The sequence below is a fragment of the Triturus cristatus genome, chromosome 2_1 (genome assembly GCF_964204655.1).
Source record: "Triturus cristatus chromosome 2_1, aTriCri1.1, whole genome shotgun sequence".
NCBI classification, from domain to species: Eukaryota; Metazoa; Chordata; class Amphibia; order Caudata; family Salamandridae; genus Triturus; species Triturus cristatus.
Window position 1 is genome coordinate 1,045,557,422 of NC_140581.1, and position 15,686 is coordinate 1,045,573,107.

A 15,686-nucleotide genomic window follows, 5' to 3' on the forward strand; every position below is an offset into this window, starting at 1 on the left:
TCTAGCATTTTTAGGGTACGCGAACGTATTACCCAGGCCCACCACAATAATTTTGCTACAGCAATAACCAAGCATGGGGTACAATCAGATTCGAGTATCCTTAGGGCATCCTTGTATCTACGTATTCCCAAATTTAAACATACTGGTTTTATCCACCTTTGACGTGGGATAACATACAATGGACAGACAAACAATAGATGGCCAGCATCTTCAATCAAATCTCGACAGTGAGGACAACTATTATCATTATTAGGTAACCAATTTTGGGTAAATGCTTTGACAGGGAGAGACCCAATTCTAAACTGAAAGTACAGTTTTCTATCAGTGGGCCTCTATGTAATCCCAAAATGCCTCACAAGATGGAATACATTTAGTGTCAAGGTATCGTCCTGTTAGATTGGAATTCTGGCCAGAGCTAAAAGCAGATGTTAAAGTCATGTCCCAGTACATTTTTTTAAGTTCAAACTTTGAAGGAAATTTTAACCCATTTGGGTCATTCCATAGATGTCCCAGGTCTAATTTTATTAACAAGTCTCTGATTTCTTTAAGCCATGCTATAGAGTGAAAATGGTCAGCCCTGATAATGTCTTTTAGGGCAGTAGCATAATGCGCAAGTTCCGGTGTGACCATGATGCGTCGCCAATAAAGGAGTGGGCGCAATCGTGCCAAGTCCTCAACTCTTTTCCTACCAAGATCATATGCTAGTGGAATCATAGGGGTACTTCGAGGAACTCCCGTTAAACAACGTAAGAACTTATTTTCGGCTAATCTTAGTTGTTTCAGGTTGCCAAAGCCCCATAATTCCGATCCATATAGTGCAGCACTAATAGCCTTCATATTATAAATCTCTAAGGCTGGAGTGATGGGTTTAGTCAAGGATAGTTTATATTTCGAAACAATTGCTCCCGCTAACTGGTGGAATTTTAGGACAGCCATATCAATATGGTTTGTCCATTTCATATTGTTCTGGAGGGATATCCCTAGATATGTGAATGCCTCTACTTGTTCCAGCGGGGTGCCATTGAATTTAATAACACCTCTAAAATTTTGTCGCTTGTTTAAGCACATGAACTTTGTTTTGGAGGTGTTTATTTCAAGACCTCGTTCTCGACAAAAGTCACCGAATGCATTTAGCGCCTTCTGCAGGCCACTAGGTGTCCGTGAGACTATCAGCGTGTCGTCCGCGAACATGAGAACAGGCACGCGAGACCCAGCCAATACAGGAGCGTCTGTGGGGTAACGGCTCAAGTATTCTACAATGCCATTAATAAACAGGGAGAACAACGTGGGTGCCAAGACACATCCCTGCCGAACACCACGCTCTACAGGGAATGTGTCAGTAACCTCCCCCTGTGTTCCCCACCTAATTCGTGCATAGTTGTTCTCGTGCAAGCGGACGAGTAATGTTAGCAGTTCCGGTGCTATCCCTGCTTCGTCGAGAACCCTCCATAGTTTAGTACGGGGCACTAGATCAAATGCGGATTTTAAGTCTATAAAAACCGCATAAAGGGTCCCATTAGTTAGCTTTACATTCCTCCAATAGAGTGCTAGAAAGTAAAATACCTGGTCAACCGAGCTAGTACATGGTCTAAACCCAGCCTGGATTGGGGACAAAATATTGTTTTCTTCAATCCAGGTATGTAGTTTATTTTGTACTAATCGACCTATCAGTTTCTGAGCAGAATCAATGAGACTGATAGGTCTATAGTTACTGGGTAATGATTTGTCCCCTTTTTTAAAAACTGGGATTATTTCAGCCCCTTTCCATGAGGGGGGTACGGGCGCCCCATAGCTATAGAATTTGCTAGATATTGAAAGTACTGACACCAGGATGATCTATCAGTTAAAAATACATCCGCAGGTATCCCGTCCATCCCGGGGGCTCGGCCCCTGGTTATACAATCTAATGCTAAATTTACATCTTTGATCGTGAACACCTGCGTATGGAAATAAATAGCCGGAGGGGGTGGGTGCTCACCTTCTAGCGAGACTGAAGCATATTGTGGTTTGAAAAAATCAACCCACTGGTTTATTGCCACATTATTTTGGGGAGATGGTGCAACCCCGCCTCTATCCCACTTCACTATTGCCCAAAACTTCTTTTGATCCTTGGACAAACAAGCAGTTTTCAAATCCTGCCAGTGATCCTCGTCCCATTTCTTCTTTGCCACTAGCTGTGTGTGTTTATATAGCTTTCTGGCAGATCTCACATTTTCCACATTTTTCGATCTAAGGGCCAAACTTAAACTCTGGCGAGCTGTTCTACAGGATTTATTGAACCATCCCGCCATAAGTTGTTTGCCCTTATTAGATTTCTCACCCTCTAGGGGTTTTACGAAGAATTTTTGGAGATTTAGAAAAAAGGAGGTATGGACCTCATCCATAGATGAGAAAAATTTATTACCAGTCGTTTGGGTATTCAATTTAGCCACTTCATCGATTACCACTTTTTTAAGATCTTCTAATTCCTCAGGCTTCTCTATGAATCTTCCCCATTTAACATGCCTCCTGTTGTTTGATACGACAACATCCAGGCTGATTTTCCCTCCATCTATTTCAGGTTCTGTGGGCTCATTGGGGGTTTGTAGCTCCAAGCACAGGGCGTTATGATCACTATCTCCTCGTGCGATTATGGTCATATCATTCAATCTAGCCCAAATCCTTATATCCACTAGAAAATAATCAATACGACTAGTGGACCTGCCATTGTCAAACGTATTTGCGCCCTGGCGATCTGACCGGGTACGTCCATTAGCAGCTCTGAGCCCTCTCTCTAAACAGAGTGCTTTGAGTTGGATGGCCGCGGCAGTCCACCTCTTAACCGGGGGTAGATCCAACTGGGGAACCCCCCACCTACTATCCTCTTCTTCTGCTAGAAACTGATCCTCCGAGCCAAGAGGCTCGAACGTCGTGTTAAAGTCACCACCCACTACAATAGGCTTCTCCGATGGTAATACAGAAAGGTGATGGTCTAAGGCGGATATCACATCAGATGAGGTGCCTCCAACCGTCCCTCTAGCATAGATATTTGTTATAACCACTCCCTGGTCATTAGGCCAAGTGATATTTAAGGACAGGATGTCGCTAGATTGAAGACAATGTTGGTCTATCTTACAGCGTAGGGATTGGCGGATCCAAATTATCAAGCCTCCTGAGGGACGACCTTTAGTTTTTTTTAGTAGCAGGTACATAGAAGTTAAGGAAACCCAAACGATAAACCGGGTCCGTTGACCATGACTCTTGGAATAAGATTATGTCGAACTGGTCGACAAAAATGTGCCACTCAGGGCAGTGCATTTTATTGCCAATTCCTGCAAGATTCCAGGATAAGACGGACAGATGTGACTCGGGTTTAAGAGGACTAATAAACTCATTTAACATTGGTGAGCTTTGAGTCTCACCACCAATCCCATTCACATAATCAACACTACTGCGTGGAATGCCTGATGATTCAATTATTGGTACCTGGGGTACGATGTCTCCAGATCCTAAATGAATGGGTAATGTTGATCTATAGAGTTCCTTTGCAATGGGCTGGGTAAAACTGGGGTTGCTTATTTCAATACTGTCTTTGTAACTGGCTGACACTATAGGGATAGATGAAGTATCGTGCAAAGTTGATGCAATGTCCTCGAGTCTCGCATTCCCATCAAGTCAATCACAGTCGTTCAGATCTGACAGAACCCCAAATCTATTTTCTATGTTGATGTTCCACATCCTAGTGTCAGGTTCCTCCGGGTAAATAGTTTTGACAGCTTGCCGGACTCTGACATAGGTGAAACTTAACATGAATCTGCGAGCTGTAGACCCCTGTACATCGTGCAGTTACCTGAACCGACCTTGTTTGTACAGATCCCCCATCTGGGATATACCTACTGCTGCTATTTCCCGCATGGCAGGTTTTTCCCGTGCAGCAGAAATGTCGGTGTGAAGCCAGTGGCAGTAGCAGGGCGTATAGATATGGGAACCGCGCCCTTTTTGCAAGCATCCTCCAAGCCCATGCAGTGCATAACACTGGGTTAATTTCAATCCTAGGACCTCCCGAACCCCCAGAAAGGGTCGCCGCCTGCAGAGACAATGGCAGAACAGCGTCAGATTCAATAGCAAGATGGGGTTGAAACCGTGGCGGATAGTTCCAGTAGTACGCAAACTGCACCTGCGCGCATAAATAACGGAGTCGAAAGTCCAGAGCTTCAAACCCACCCCAGTAAAACGGTTGTACTAAAACATCCCAACTACATCGAGGCTTTTTCCCACCCCATACAAATGTAAGGTTGGCAGATTGGAGCGTCTGGAATAGCGCTATATTCAACTTGATTGGAATATTAACAGAAAAATAAAGCAGCTTGGGTAAAGGTCATTTTTACAACTGCAATTCGATCTGCAAGGGAGAGAGGCAAGTGCACCCACCGCTCGCCTGTTCAGCGATGCGTGTGAGAGCCCAACCATAGTTCTCGGATATCACTCTATCAGGATCCCTGTGTAACCAAACCCCAAGATACCGCACCGGATCTTGAGTCCACGTCCGCGGGAAATCCAGTTCTATCACCTTAATACTATCTGTCAGCGGAAACACCACCGACTTTGACCAATTGATACCCAGGCCTGAATATCGCTCAAATTTCACATATTCCCGTAACAGTTCTGGTAAAAAGATAGCAGGGTATCGGACATATAACAGCATATCATCGGCATATAGGGAGACCACTAGTGGTCTCTGCCGAAATCTTAATGCCGCAGCTGCATGCTTCTGTCTGAGTTTACAGACCAGAGGCTCTAGCGCCAATGAAAAGAGCATTGGTGACAGGGGGCATCCCTGCCGCGTGCCCCTACCAATGGGGAACACCAAGGACACCCAGCCATTGACCCACACACATGCGACCGGTGCAGTGTACAGCACTCTAAGCCATTGAAGAAAAAACGGAGGTAGACCCATTCTAGTTAGAACTGTGAACATGAAATCCCAGTTGAGGGAATCAAAGGCTTTTGCTGCATCAAGCAGCACAGCCACCGCCTGGAAATCTGGGTCGAAATAGTGTAGCGTGGAGAAAACAGTACGTAGGTTGTGTGTAGTAGAGCACGCAGATACAAAACCTGACTGGTTAAGCAAGACTAACGGAGGAATTAGTGGTTGTAGCCTAGTGGCGATCATCTTTGCCAGGACTTTGGCATCGATGTTGATGATTGAGAGAGGCCTATAGGATTCACACCGATCAAGGGGTTTATCTGGTTTCAGCAAGGTCACTAGTAGAGCCTCTCTAAGAGTAGGTGGGACTTTCCCTTCTTCATAAGCCTCCGCAAACACAGCCATCCGCAAACACAGCCAGTAACCTAGGAGCGAGATCTTCCACATAAGTTTTATAAAATTCGCTGGGGAATCCAGCCATACCAGCCGCCTTGCAGGTAGGCAATGACATAATAGCTAGTTTGACTTCCTCCTCATCAAAAGGCTGCATTAAATATTCCCTGTGTGCGTTTGAGAGCCACCCTAACGCAACGTGTTCAAGATAGGAGTCTGTCTCTGCCGTCAGGGGGGCATCTTTGGTTGCATAGAGCGTAGTGTAGAATCTTAAAACTATATCACTAATTTCGGGAGTCAAGTAATGTGCTACTCCCTCCTCGTCTACAAGTTGATACACTCTTGACTGCGTGGTACCGACAATTTCTGTGCCAGGGAACAACTAGGACGGTCCCCCTCCCCATAATAGCGAGCAGTTGTGCGCCGAGAACGGTGCTGCAGTTCCTGATCAACCGTTTCATTATGGTCAGTGACCAGATCTCTTATCTTGGCTAACGTGTGTGGGGAGGGATTTTCCTCATAGTCTCGGTGTAGGGATCTCAGACGCCAGTTTATTTATTCTACGTCGGAGATCCCGTAGCACTCCAGATTGCGCTCCAATGCAAGCCCCACGAATCGTCACTTTAAATGCCTCCCACAGCATTCCAGCACTATCGACTGACCCCTCATTTTCGTGAATTTATTTCTGAATTGCCTCGCCGATAGTGTATTTAAAAACCGGGTCCGCGAGTTCAGTAGACTGAATTCTCCAGTATTGGGGTGTCTTTCATAGATTCACATGCTTCAATATTCCCCGTCGTCGAAGTGGGAGTCCCACGGTACATAACATAGCAATGTAGTAATAACATAAGCTTAATAGGCATAAAAGAAAGTAAAACCATAGAGTTTTTATGGATAGACAGCTTGTCACATCTATAACATATTACTGTCATTATGTTTTAGTCCAAAATCCAGCCAATCAGGCGTCCGCACCCTCTAGAACCCTCTCCCCAGAGGCTCAGGCCCTCAGATTTTTCTACCGCACGTCGTGTGAAGGGAGTCTCCCAGAGCTTGCTCAGTTTTCTTCTCATATCTCCTCAGAAGATTATTTCTGTGATGTCTACATCCAAGAAATCCCTCTTCAGACCTTGTGGAAGTTGTGGTAAACTGAGGCTTCATTCTGAAGACCCTCACAAGAAATGTATTTATTGCTTATATCCTGAACATCTGGTAAAGGATTGCAAAATTTGTAGAACCTTTTCTCAAAAAACTTTAAAGGACAGAGAAGGGTGTCTCCTGTGGCTACAGAAGTTGAAGACTTCAGAAAATCTTCTTTCAGATGTGGAGAGTGTGTCTTCAATCAAAACTGCTCCCTCCTGCTCAGAAGGTTTCTCCAAGACCTAAGGTGGTGAAGAAACATCATGTAGATAAGCCCACTACCCAACCTTCTACTTCAAAAGGGGTGATTTCCCCCCCCCCCCCAGGAGTCTATCTGAATCCTTTACGCCCCCGAGATCTGATTCTCAGGCGTCAAAGACTCCATCTGCACAGTTTTTACCTCAGCAACTGCCTCTCTCGTCGATGAGCTCATCAACGCTTCCTCCGTCGACGAGAGCTGCCGTCGTCGCATCTACGTCGACGACTTCGACCTCTATGTCCATGATCCTGTCGTCGGCGTCTTCACCGTCGACGTTGGAATCTGTTAAGGTGAGACCCATTTAATCTACACTGCCTTTAACTTCGTCGTTGACGGCAAGCAAGCATAGAAAGAAGCTTACGTCGTAAACGGTGGCTTTGTCGTCGACGGTGGCTTTGTCGTCGACGGTGGCTTTGTTGTCGACGGTGGCTCAACGACGACTTTCATCGTCAGCAACAACGGCTACGACTCCATCTCAAGATCTGATACCATTAAGGGCTTCAAGCTCTTTGCTTCAACGACGACATTCCTCTTTGGATACTCTGATGCCAATTAAAGCTCCTTCTCAGCCTCCAGAAGTGCTATTTTCATCTGATGATGAGGAATCCGAGGATGAGAGATTTCGGGCTGCTCGCAGTCCCTCTGAACTTTTAATAAAATGTCAGGAATCAGATGATGATGATGACGATTTACAAGAGGACGATTTCTCTACTTGTGACACACACCCAGCTCCAGAACTTCCTATGGCACAACTGCCGTTAAGTCTTATTTCCAACCTTCAATATATGTTGGATGATTACAACCGCCATTTTCCACGTTCTGTGCAGACTTCTCCAACGCCGCAGATACCTCCACAACCTTTTTCAAATAAGGAAACGGAGGCCACACCTACGTCGGCGACAAGAGTGCAACATCATGCAGTTCCTCAAATCATAGAAGAAGATGTTGTCGAGGAGCAGGATGATGAGGGTGACAAAGAAGAAGGTGAGCTGGATGACGGTTCCTTTCTTTCTGAATGGGACAACTATTAAATACAAACACCATCTCCTGCTGATCCAGCTCCTTTGGATTCTCCACCGGTTGACATTGGTGGTTTTCATTTGCTCATGGAAAGAGCAGCTAAAAGATTCCACCTTCCTATGACCACCAGGGAGGAGGATTGTTTCCTATATGATTTTAAGGATCAACCTCAAAAGCAGGTCCGTTGTATACCAATTATCGATTTTATCTGGCAAGAAGGCCTCAAGCTGATGCAGACTCCTAGCTCCATTCCAGCTATCCTTCCTAGGATGGATAAAAAATACAATGCACCGTACGCGCATGGCACGAACAACGCATCGTGGGTGCTTGGTGCGCGAAGCGCACCAAGCGCTCACAGCGCGTGCACGGTGCGTGAAGCGCACCGTACGCGTACGGTACGCGCACGGTGAAAAAACTTTAAAAAAAAATACATAACTTAGCATTTTAATAACCGTACAAATTCACTGAAAAAACCATAGGTTTTACACACGTTATAGTTAGGAATTAGCATTTAAAAAACCTTGCAAATTCACTTAAAAAACCATAGGTTTCACACATGTTATAGTTAGCTGGACATTTCACTCGTGAAAAACCATTGAAATTCCCCCGTTATAGTTAGTGCAGGCAACTATAACTCACGCGACCGCAATCCTCTGCTGATGACGTCAGATATTACATCACTGATGACATATGTGTCATTCTGAAAAAAAAATATTTGTAATATATGTATAGCTAAAAATTAATGGAAGAAGACATGGGTAAATAAGTGTCTAAATACAGTGATGTAATATCTGACGTCATCAGCAGAGGATTGCGGTCGCGTGAGTTATAGTTGCCTGCACTAACTATAACGGGGGAATTTCAATGGTTTTTCACGAGTGAAATGTCCAGCTAACTATAACATGTGTGAAACCTATGGTTTTTTAAGTGAATATATATATATATATATTATATTTTATATGCCTAAAATCTTTTGCACTGGGTATTGCTATTGCTTTGATTCTTATGTACCTTGTATTATTCTGATATCACTGCTCACTACTCTTATTCAAGCATGTGAATCTATGAAAGACACCCCAATACTGGAGAAGAACAAAAGTTACTTACCTGTAAACTGTGGTTCTCCAGTATTGGTGTCTTTCATAGATTCACATGCGACCCACCCACCTCCCCTCAGAGGCTCCCATCATGTATTTGACTTTTATGTCACACTTGTGCTACGAAAATCTGAGGGCCTGAGCCTCTGGGGAGAGGGTTCTAGAGGGTGCGGATGCCTGATTGGCTGGATTTTGGACTAAAACATAATGACAGTAATATGTAATAGATGTGACAAGCTGTCTATCCATAAAACTCTATGGTTTTACTTTCTTTTATGCCTATTAGGCTTATGTTATTACTACATTGCTATGTTATGTACCGTGGGACACCCAGTTCGACGACAAGGAATATTCAAGCATGTGAATCTATGAAAGACACCAATACTGGAGAACCACAGTTTACAGGTAAGTAACTTTTGTTCGTCTCCATGCAAAAGGCGGTCTTTCACACAAAGGTACCTGTAAGGCAAGAACCACTGGAGAGTGGTCAGAAAGTGTGTTAGGCAAATGTCCGACTCGCACCACCCGTTTGCAGACAGCCTCAGAAACAAGTCAGAAATCTATACGGGACCAGGTCCCATGCACCGAGGAGACGAACGTACTTTTGCTGCCCCCGGGATGTTGAAGACGCCAGACGTCAAACAATTGACCCGCATCCAAGATCCCCAGAATAGACTTCGCTGCCTGCTTAAGCCTCCCTGTGCCACTACCAGCTCTACCTAAGGTTATATCCAAACCTACATTGAAGTCACTCCTCCAGATTATCTCAGCCTGTGGGAACCCAGAAATTCAGCGCCACACATCCGAAAAAAAGGACGGATCGTCAGTGTTCGGCCAGTACACATTAACCAATATTACAGTCTTGCCCCCCAGGTGTCCATACACAATCGCCACACGCCCATGCTCATCCGCATCAGTCTTGATCATAGTAAAGGGAACTCCTTGTTTAATAAGTATCATCACGCCCCTCGAATAGGTGGAGTACGAGGACTCAATTTTCATAGTTGCCCACTGTGTACCTATGTTTTGTGCGGAGCCCTTAGTGAGTTGAGTCTCCTGGAGTAATGCTACCTGCACCTCCAGTCTATCCAAGTGTGCAAAGACAGAACTGATCTTTTTGGGAGAGTTGAGTCCACGCACTTTCCAAGTAATGAACTTAACCACATCACTCATATCATAACATTAGATATATACCAACGCAATGCATCCTGGCAGACATACAAAATATACCACCGCCGATCAGCACAACAAATGCATAAAAGGAATACACCAGCAGCCTGCCCATTCAACCCCCCAAACCCAACCCCCCACCCACTTCAGCGTCCCAAACTTTGCCAAAGCCATCCCAAGTCAATGAAGCCCCCCCCAACAAGAACAAGCAAAACAACTTTGCATTTGGGGTACACCCTTTTTGGGGCCGCAGAGTGCAACTAGCCTCCCATCCAGTGGGAAGTGGCCGAGTAGGTTTAATTCCTGGGCCTAGAGGTTGGATCTGTTTCACAACAGCACACATTTCATCATGAACATAATGTCGTCCGGAAATGGGATAATCCCACCAATAAACATTCACACATATGGAAACCTTAACATACTACATCCCTGAGTGAGCAACATTAACCACAAAAATAAAACGACAGCATGAAGCAACGCTACAATTCAATCTTCTTCGTCATGAGGCGTGCTAGTCTCGTGCCGCCTGCGTTTCAATTGCTTAGCATGTTCCATGGCAGCTTTAGGGTGAGAAAAAATCTTGGAATCACCATCCGGCCCTATGCGCAGGCGTGCGGGATACAGCATAGCATAAGGTACTTCCTCAGATTGTAAGAATGTCTTCACTGCACTAAACTCCCTTCTAGCGGATTGTACAGCAACTGCGAAATCTGGGAAAAACGCCAAAGTATTGCCCAGATGCTCGATAGTCCCTTTGTCCCTGGCTAGACGCAGAACAGTGTCCCGGTCTCTATAATTTAAAAGTCTTGCTATGATAGAACGGGGGGCAGTGCCAGGGGGCGGTCTTGCTGCAAGCGAGCGAGGAGCATGCTCAACGATGAACATGTGGGACAGGTGCTCAGTGCCAAAAATATCTTTAATGAGTGTCTCAAGATAAGTTTCCATTCTCCCCACATTGGTGGGTTCCGGCAGCCCAGTCATCCTGCTGATATTGCGCCGGGACCGAACTTCTAAATCCTCATTCTTGGCTTGGATGAGGGACAGCACCTTTTCCATGTTAAGCGTCTTACCAGACACCTCGCTTAGCCCATCCTCTGTTGCTGAAACATGCTGTTCAACTTCCCCCATACGTGAAGAGTTGAGAGGGCCCACCAGCAAAAACACAAGCGCCAGGGATATTGGGCCCACTACTGGCCGTAGGCTTCCAGAGGCTCACCACGCAGCGACACCCTAACTTGAACCACAACACAAACCGCAGTGGCGCACATATGTAGGGAAGAATAAGGATGTATTCCAGGGATCAGCAGAGGAAAAACACAATCCAGGTGCCACACTTTCCCAAAGTCCCAGCGTTTCAGTGGCGCCGCTCACATAGCGCCACCGTGCCACTTGAAGGCGAAATCTGATTTTTAGCTGCGTGAAACCAGAGAATGCAGCAAACTTGATTCAAGCAGGGATGGTGCAGGCTCGACCTTCGATGACCAGCTATGAGCCCAGCAGCAACAGCAACAGACGGCGCAGCAGCTAGCTCCTGTGCAACATGTGGAGACCGTGGCCCTGCCGATCGCGCAGCCCCGCAGAGCCCAGCAGCAGCTCGCAGAGCACAGTGCCAATCGTGGGCCCCCACCTGCGGCCTCAGCCGTGGGCCCAACAAGGCGCCGCATCCCACTTACCACCTCCGGCCACAAGGAGCCCACAGTCAGCAGCCAGGCGCCGTCTGGAAGTCCGATACGCTGGGGACACTGTCGGGTGGCCGCCGCTCTCCGCCTCCGTCCACACTCCAGGTCCGAGACCTCACCGCTGGGACCAGTAAATGCGATTTAGCAGAGCGCTCAGGCCAGATGCACTGCCACGTCGTGCTGGAGGTGAAGGCAAGACACACCGCAAGTCGCCAGGCACTGCAGGAATACACGGCGGGCACCATTTTGTGAGCGCTCGCCGAGCAGCTGAAAGGTCCTCGTTTTCGATGTTACAGCGAGCAAAGGTGGCAAAACTCGCTTCCACTCGTCGCAGGAGCACAACCCTACACTTCCTAACCCAGTTTAGGAAACGGATGCGTCGATCTTAGGCAGATATTTGGCGGATTGTAGCCCGGCAGGGCAGAGCAGCACTAGGGTGCGGCAATCTTGCCGTGGCCCTCTAGCGCCCCCCATGGTATAGGTAATAATATCATTAATCTGAGACTTGAAAACAATGACCAAGAGAGCAAACCTTCAACATAAAAATATTTTTTGTGATATTTTTACTAAGTCCAGGAATTTCACAAACCTAGAGGACTCTTGTAGTGAATCTTCTTCTAAGCACAATAATGCAGGTTTTGAATCCTAGGTTCAGAAACATCAGGCATTGCTATTTTCTATGCATTTCGAGCAAACTTGAACAGGTGCATAGAATATTAATGAAGTTCTCAAACGTGTGATCACAAAACCCGCATTTAGGGGTTGGCACTGTTTTCCAGGTAGGTACAAAATCCAAAACGGAGATTAATAGAGCCAAAGCCGGATTAGTTTGCTGTTCCTCCTAGCTATAAATCATGCTATAAAGAAAGTTTGCTCCTCAATGAAGTGATTTGTGCTTGACACAAAACACATACTATCTAAACAATCAAAATGTAAAATAATATTTTACTAACTGCTTCAAATTAGTATAGCTCCCCTCAATTCTCCAAATGTCTCAAATTCATTTTTCCGTACTTCTTTTACAAGAGTAAAGAGTGAATTAGTCGTCTTGTACTAAGCACTCAACTAACGTTAACCAGTTTAATCAGTGGGGTGCAATGTAATTTGTATCATAGCTGTTTAAAATGTGTGCTGTTTATTTTCTCATACTCTCATACTGACCGACTTTGTAACTTTTCATTACTTTTGCAGTTATTTTTCCCAAAAGCTGCCATATACTTTTGATAACAAATGTATTTACATCTTTGATTTTAATAATAGCGTTATGTATGTTTACATTTGCTCGGCTGTTATTTTTGCAGATCCCGTTCCAGCTTTCCCATCCTGGCAGAGGGATACCCCTGAACCAGATGAGGCCCGACTATCGCCACAGGCTGGACGACTGATTCAGCAGCTTCTAGAGGGAGATAATGATCCCATGTTGTCTCCACGCTTCTATGCCTATGGACATAGTCAACAGTTTTTAGATGATACTGAAGTGCCTCCCTCCCCTCCAAATTCACATTCATTCATGAGGTACGTTTGGATGGATAATGTTGATTTGCAGTGAGTTTTGCCTTTGTGAGCCATGCTGTGTTGGTAAATATTTTCATTTCTTAGAACTGTGAATTACTATTTTCTTACGTTGTGTGATAAGTGGCTTATTAATGTGTGTTTTTTATCTGTATTGCTATGTATCGAGGCTGGTTGTAGTGCACAAGCCAGCCTCTGATACATTTGTATTTGTAAAATACTTCACATTTGTCTACATTTTTGCACATATTCCTGTTTAACATATTACAAACATGCTTCTGCAATGTACAAATGCTACTGTGTAATAAATCTAAATCAGCAGTAGTGAATTATCCTGTCGCTTTCCGTGGGATGCTGCATTCCTAATGTACACATCGAGATTTGTCCAAAACAACCTCAACTTCAAGTAAGCAGTGTGGGTATTTTCTGATTCCTAATAAACCATTGCTCTCCTGTGCTTCCTGTCTATCCATATAAATTGTGTAAAAGGAATCTTGAAAGCTAAACTCTGTAATCAAGAGATGTAATTCCCTTGATGTTAAAACTCTTTTACACTTATTTTGTTGCTCTATTGCATAGTTTACTTTCATGATCCCTACCATCTTTCTGCCCTCTCATTTGTACACCCCCCCGTGCACATTTGTATCTGCCTTCCTTGTGCCCCCGCATGTGTGCACCCCGATTACATTTGTATCACCCCATGACATTTACATCCCAAGTTTCTGTTCTGTATAGGTACCTCTCTATCACCTCGTCTTCATATTGTTTCACATTTCCTCAGGTGAGTTGTCCAAACACAATTCCATAAAATGATAGGATACAACGTGAGCATTTTTGCACCAAGAACAACACAGAAATGCATGTTTATGCGGAAGTCTCTTGTCACTTCTTTTTGTTTGGTTTCTGTTTCACTTTTACTTATCTGTCCAACAAGTGAAAATCCATTGCAAAAAATACGACACTGTGTGGTTCACATTCGTCTTATCCATAGAGATACAACATCCCTAGAACATGTGATGGATCCACGGGTGATTGTTGATGTAATAAATTCATGAGTAGTGCCCAAGGCACAAGTAAGTAAAATTAGGTCATGTCTGACAGTCACATCTTTCAATCAGTGTGTCACTCTATGAAAGAGAGCTCTGTATGATACATGATTATGGAACATGTGAAGTGAAGGAAAACCATTTGTATAGAATTTATTTTTTCAAACTTTATTTTCATTTTGAAACAAACATACAGAGATTGATGACAAGCAAATCAATGATGTTGTACAGAGTAAGTGGACATGTCAAATGTGGGCATCTCAACAAACACAGAATTAGTCAGGGTTACAAAGAGGCATGTAACACAAACAACAGCATCGACAACAGAGTAAGTCTGCATTCCAGAAATTGTGTGAGGGTTACTCCCCCAGTGGCTAATGGGTTGACACACTATTTGTTTAAGTACAAAGGCAGTCTCCACCTAACATAACTTACATAATGCAGGATAACGTAGCGATCTGAAAGAGACACGTTAGTGATAGATTCCTTACCTTAGAATATCCCTAGGCGTCAGACTGGATCTGGAAAGTTTTCGTCAGCAGTACCCCAGCGCGTCGGTAGGCGTCGTCGTACGGCTTCGCGTACGTCGGTGGCGTCGTAGCCTCCGAGATGACGTCATCGGAGCGGCATAGACGCACCCACGCTTGCTGACGTCAGTTCTTTCTTTTTCCGCTCAGCAGCGCAGATTAGAGTGAGAGCGGTACCCCTAGTTAAAAGTTTTATCTTGGTTTCTGACAACTTGTTTTGTCGAGTACTTGACTCCTGGTGCAGTAGGGATGCCCGGGTTTAAGTCCTGTAGGGCCTGCCGTCGGAACATGTCGGTAGCGGACCCGCACGACGTGTGTCTCTTCTGCTTGGGGCATGCCCATGACCCCGAGGTGTGCCCCGATTGTCGGATCATGGCGCCGAAAGCTTGCGGGAGCATTCCCGAAAGTTTTTAGAGGTCTGGCAATTGGTTCCGTGCTGATCATGGTCCCGCTCCCATGGGAGGTCGAGGGACCGGTCGTGGAGCCATCAGCATCACTCGCCGGAACCAGGGACAGGTAAGTCGAGGCGCCATAAAAAGTCGAAGAAGAGACGTCGCTCTTCCTCTACCCCTCACCGGTTGCGGGACGCGGTGGAGGGGGCGGGCGGTCATTCCCCCGTGGCTCTGTTGGAGCCTCAGTCGTTGCCTGCGGCCTACCCACCCTTTCCGGGACCGCACGCGACTTCGGATTAGGTACAGGCCTTTGTGTTGCCTTGCGCCATTTGTTTGCCCCATCGGGTCCCTCCGGAGCGCCTTCGGGCCTCGCGGACCTGTTGGGTGGGTCTGCCCCCGTGCCGCCACCTTTGGCCGTGGCTATGCCGGCACCATGCCCTGCGGTGCCGCCGGCTCTGGCCTTCGGCGGCATCGGAGCCGGGCGCGCTGATACCGGACTGCGCCGAACCGGGACTGGTATCATCCCCCCCAATTCCATTTCTGGGTCG

The 15,686-nt window shown here is 45.8% G+C and overlaps 1 protein-coding gene across 3 annotated transcripts in view; it reads left to right on the plus strand.

The window, feature by feature from the left end:
* FAM13A (family with sequence similarity 13 member A) overlaps positions 1-15,686 on the plus strand; it is a 927,448-nt gene that overhangs the window by 777,122 nt on the left and 134,640 nt on the right. For all 3 annotated transcript variants that reach the window (XM_085635480.1, XM_085635470.1, XM_085635487.1), the window contains one exon: positions 12,963-13,176. In XM_085635480.1, coding sequence (XP_085491606.1) covers positions 12,963-13,176 — 214 coding nt within the window. The remainder of the gene's footprint in view (positions 1-12,962; positions 13,177-15,686) is intronic.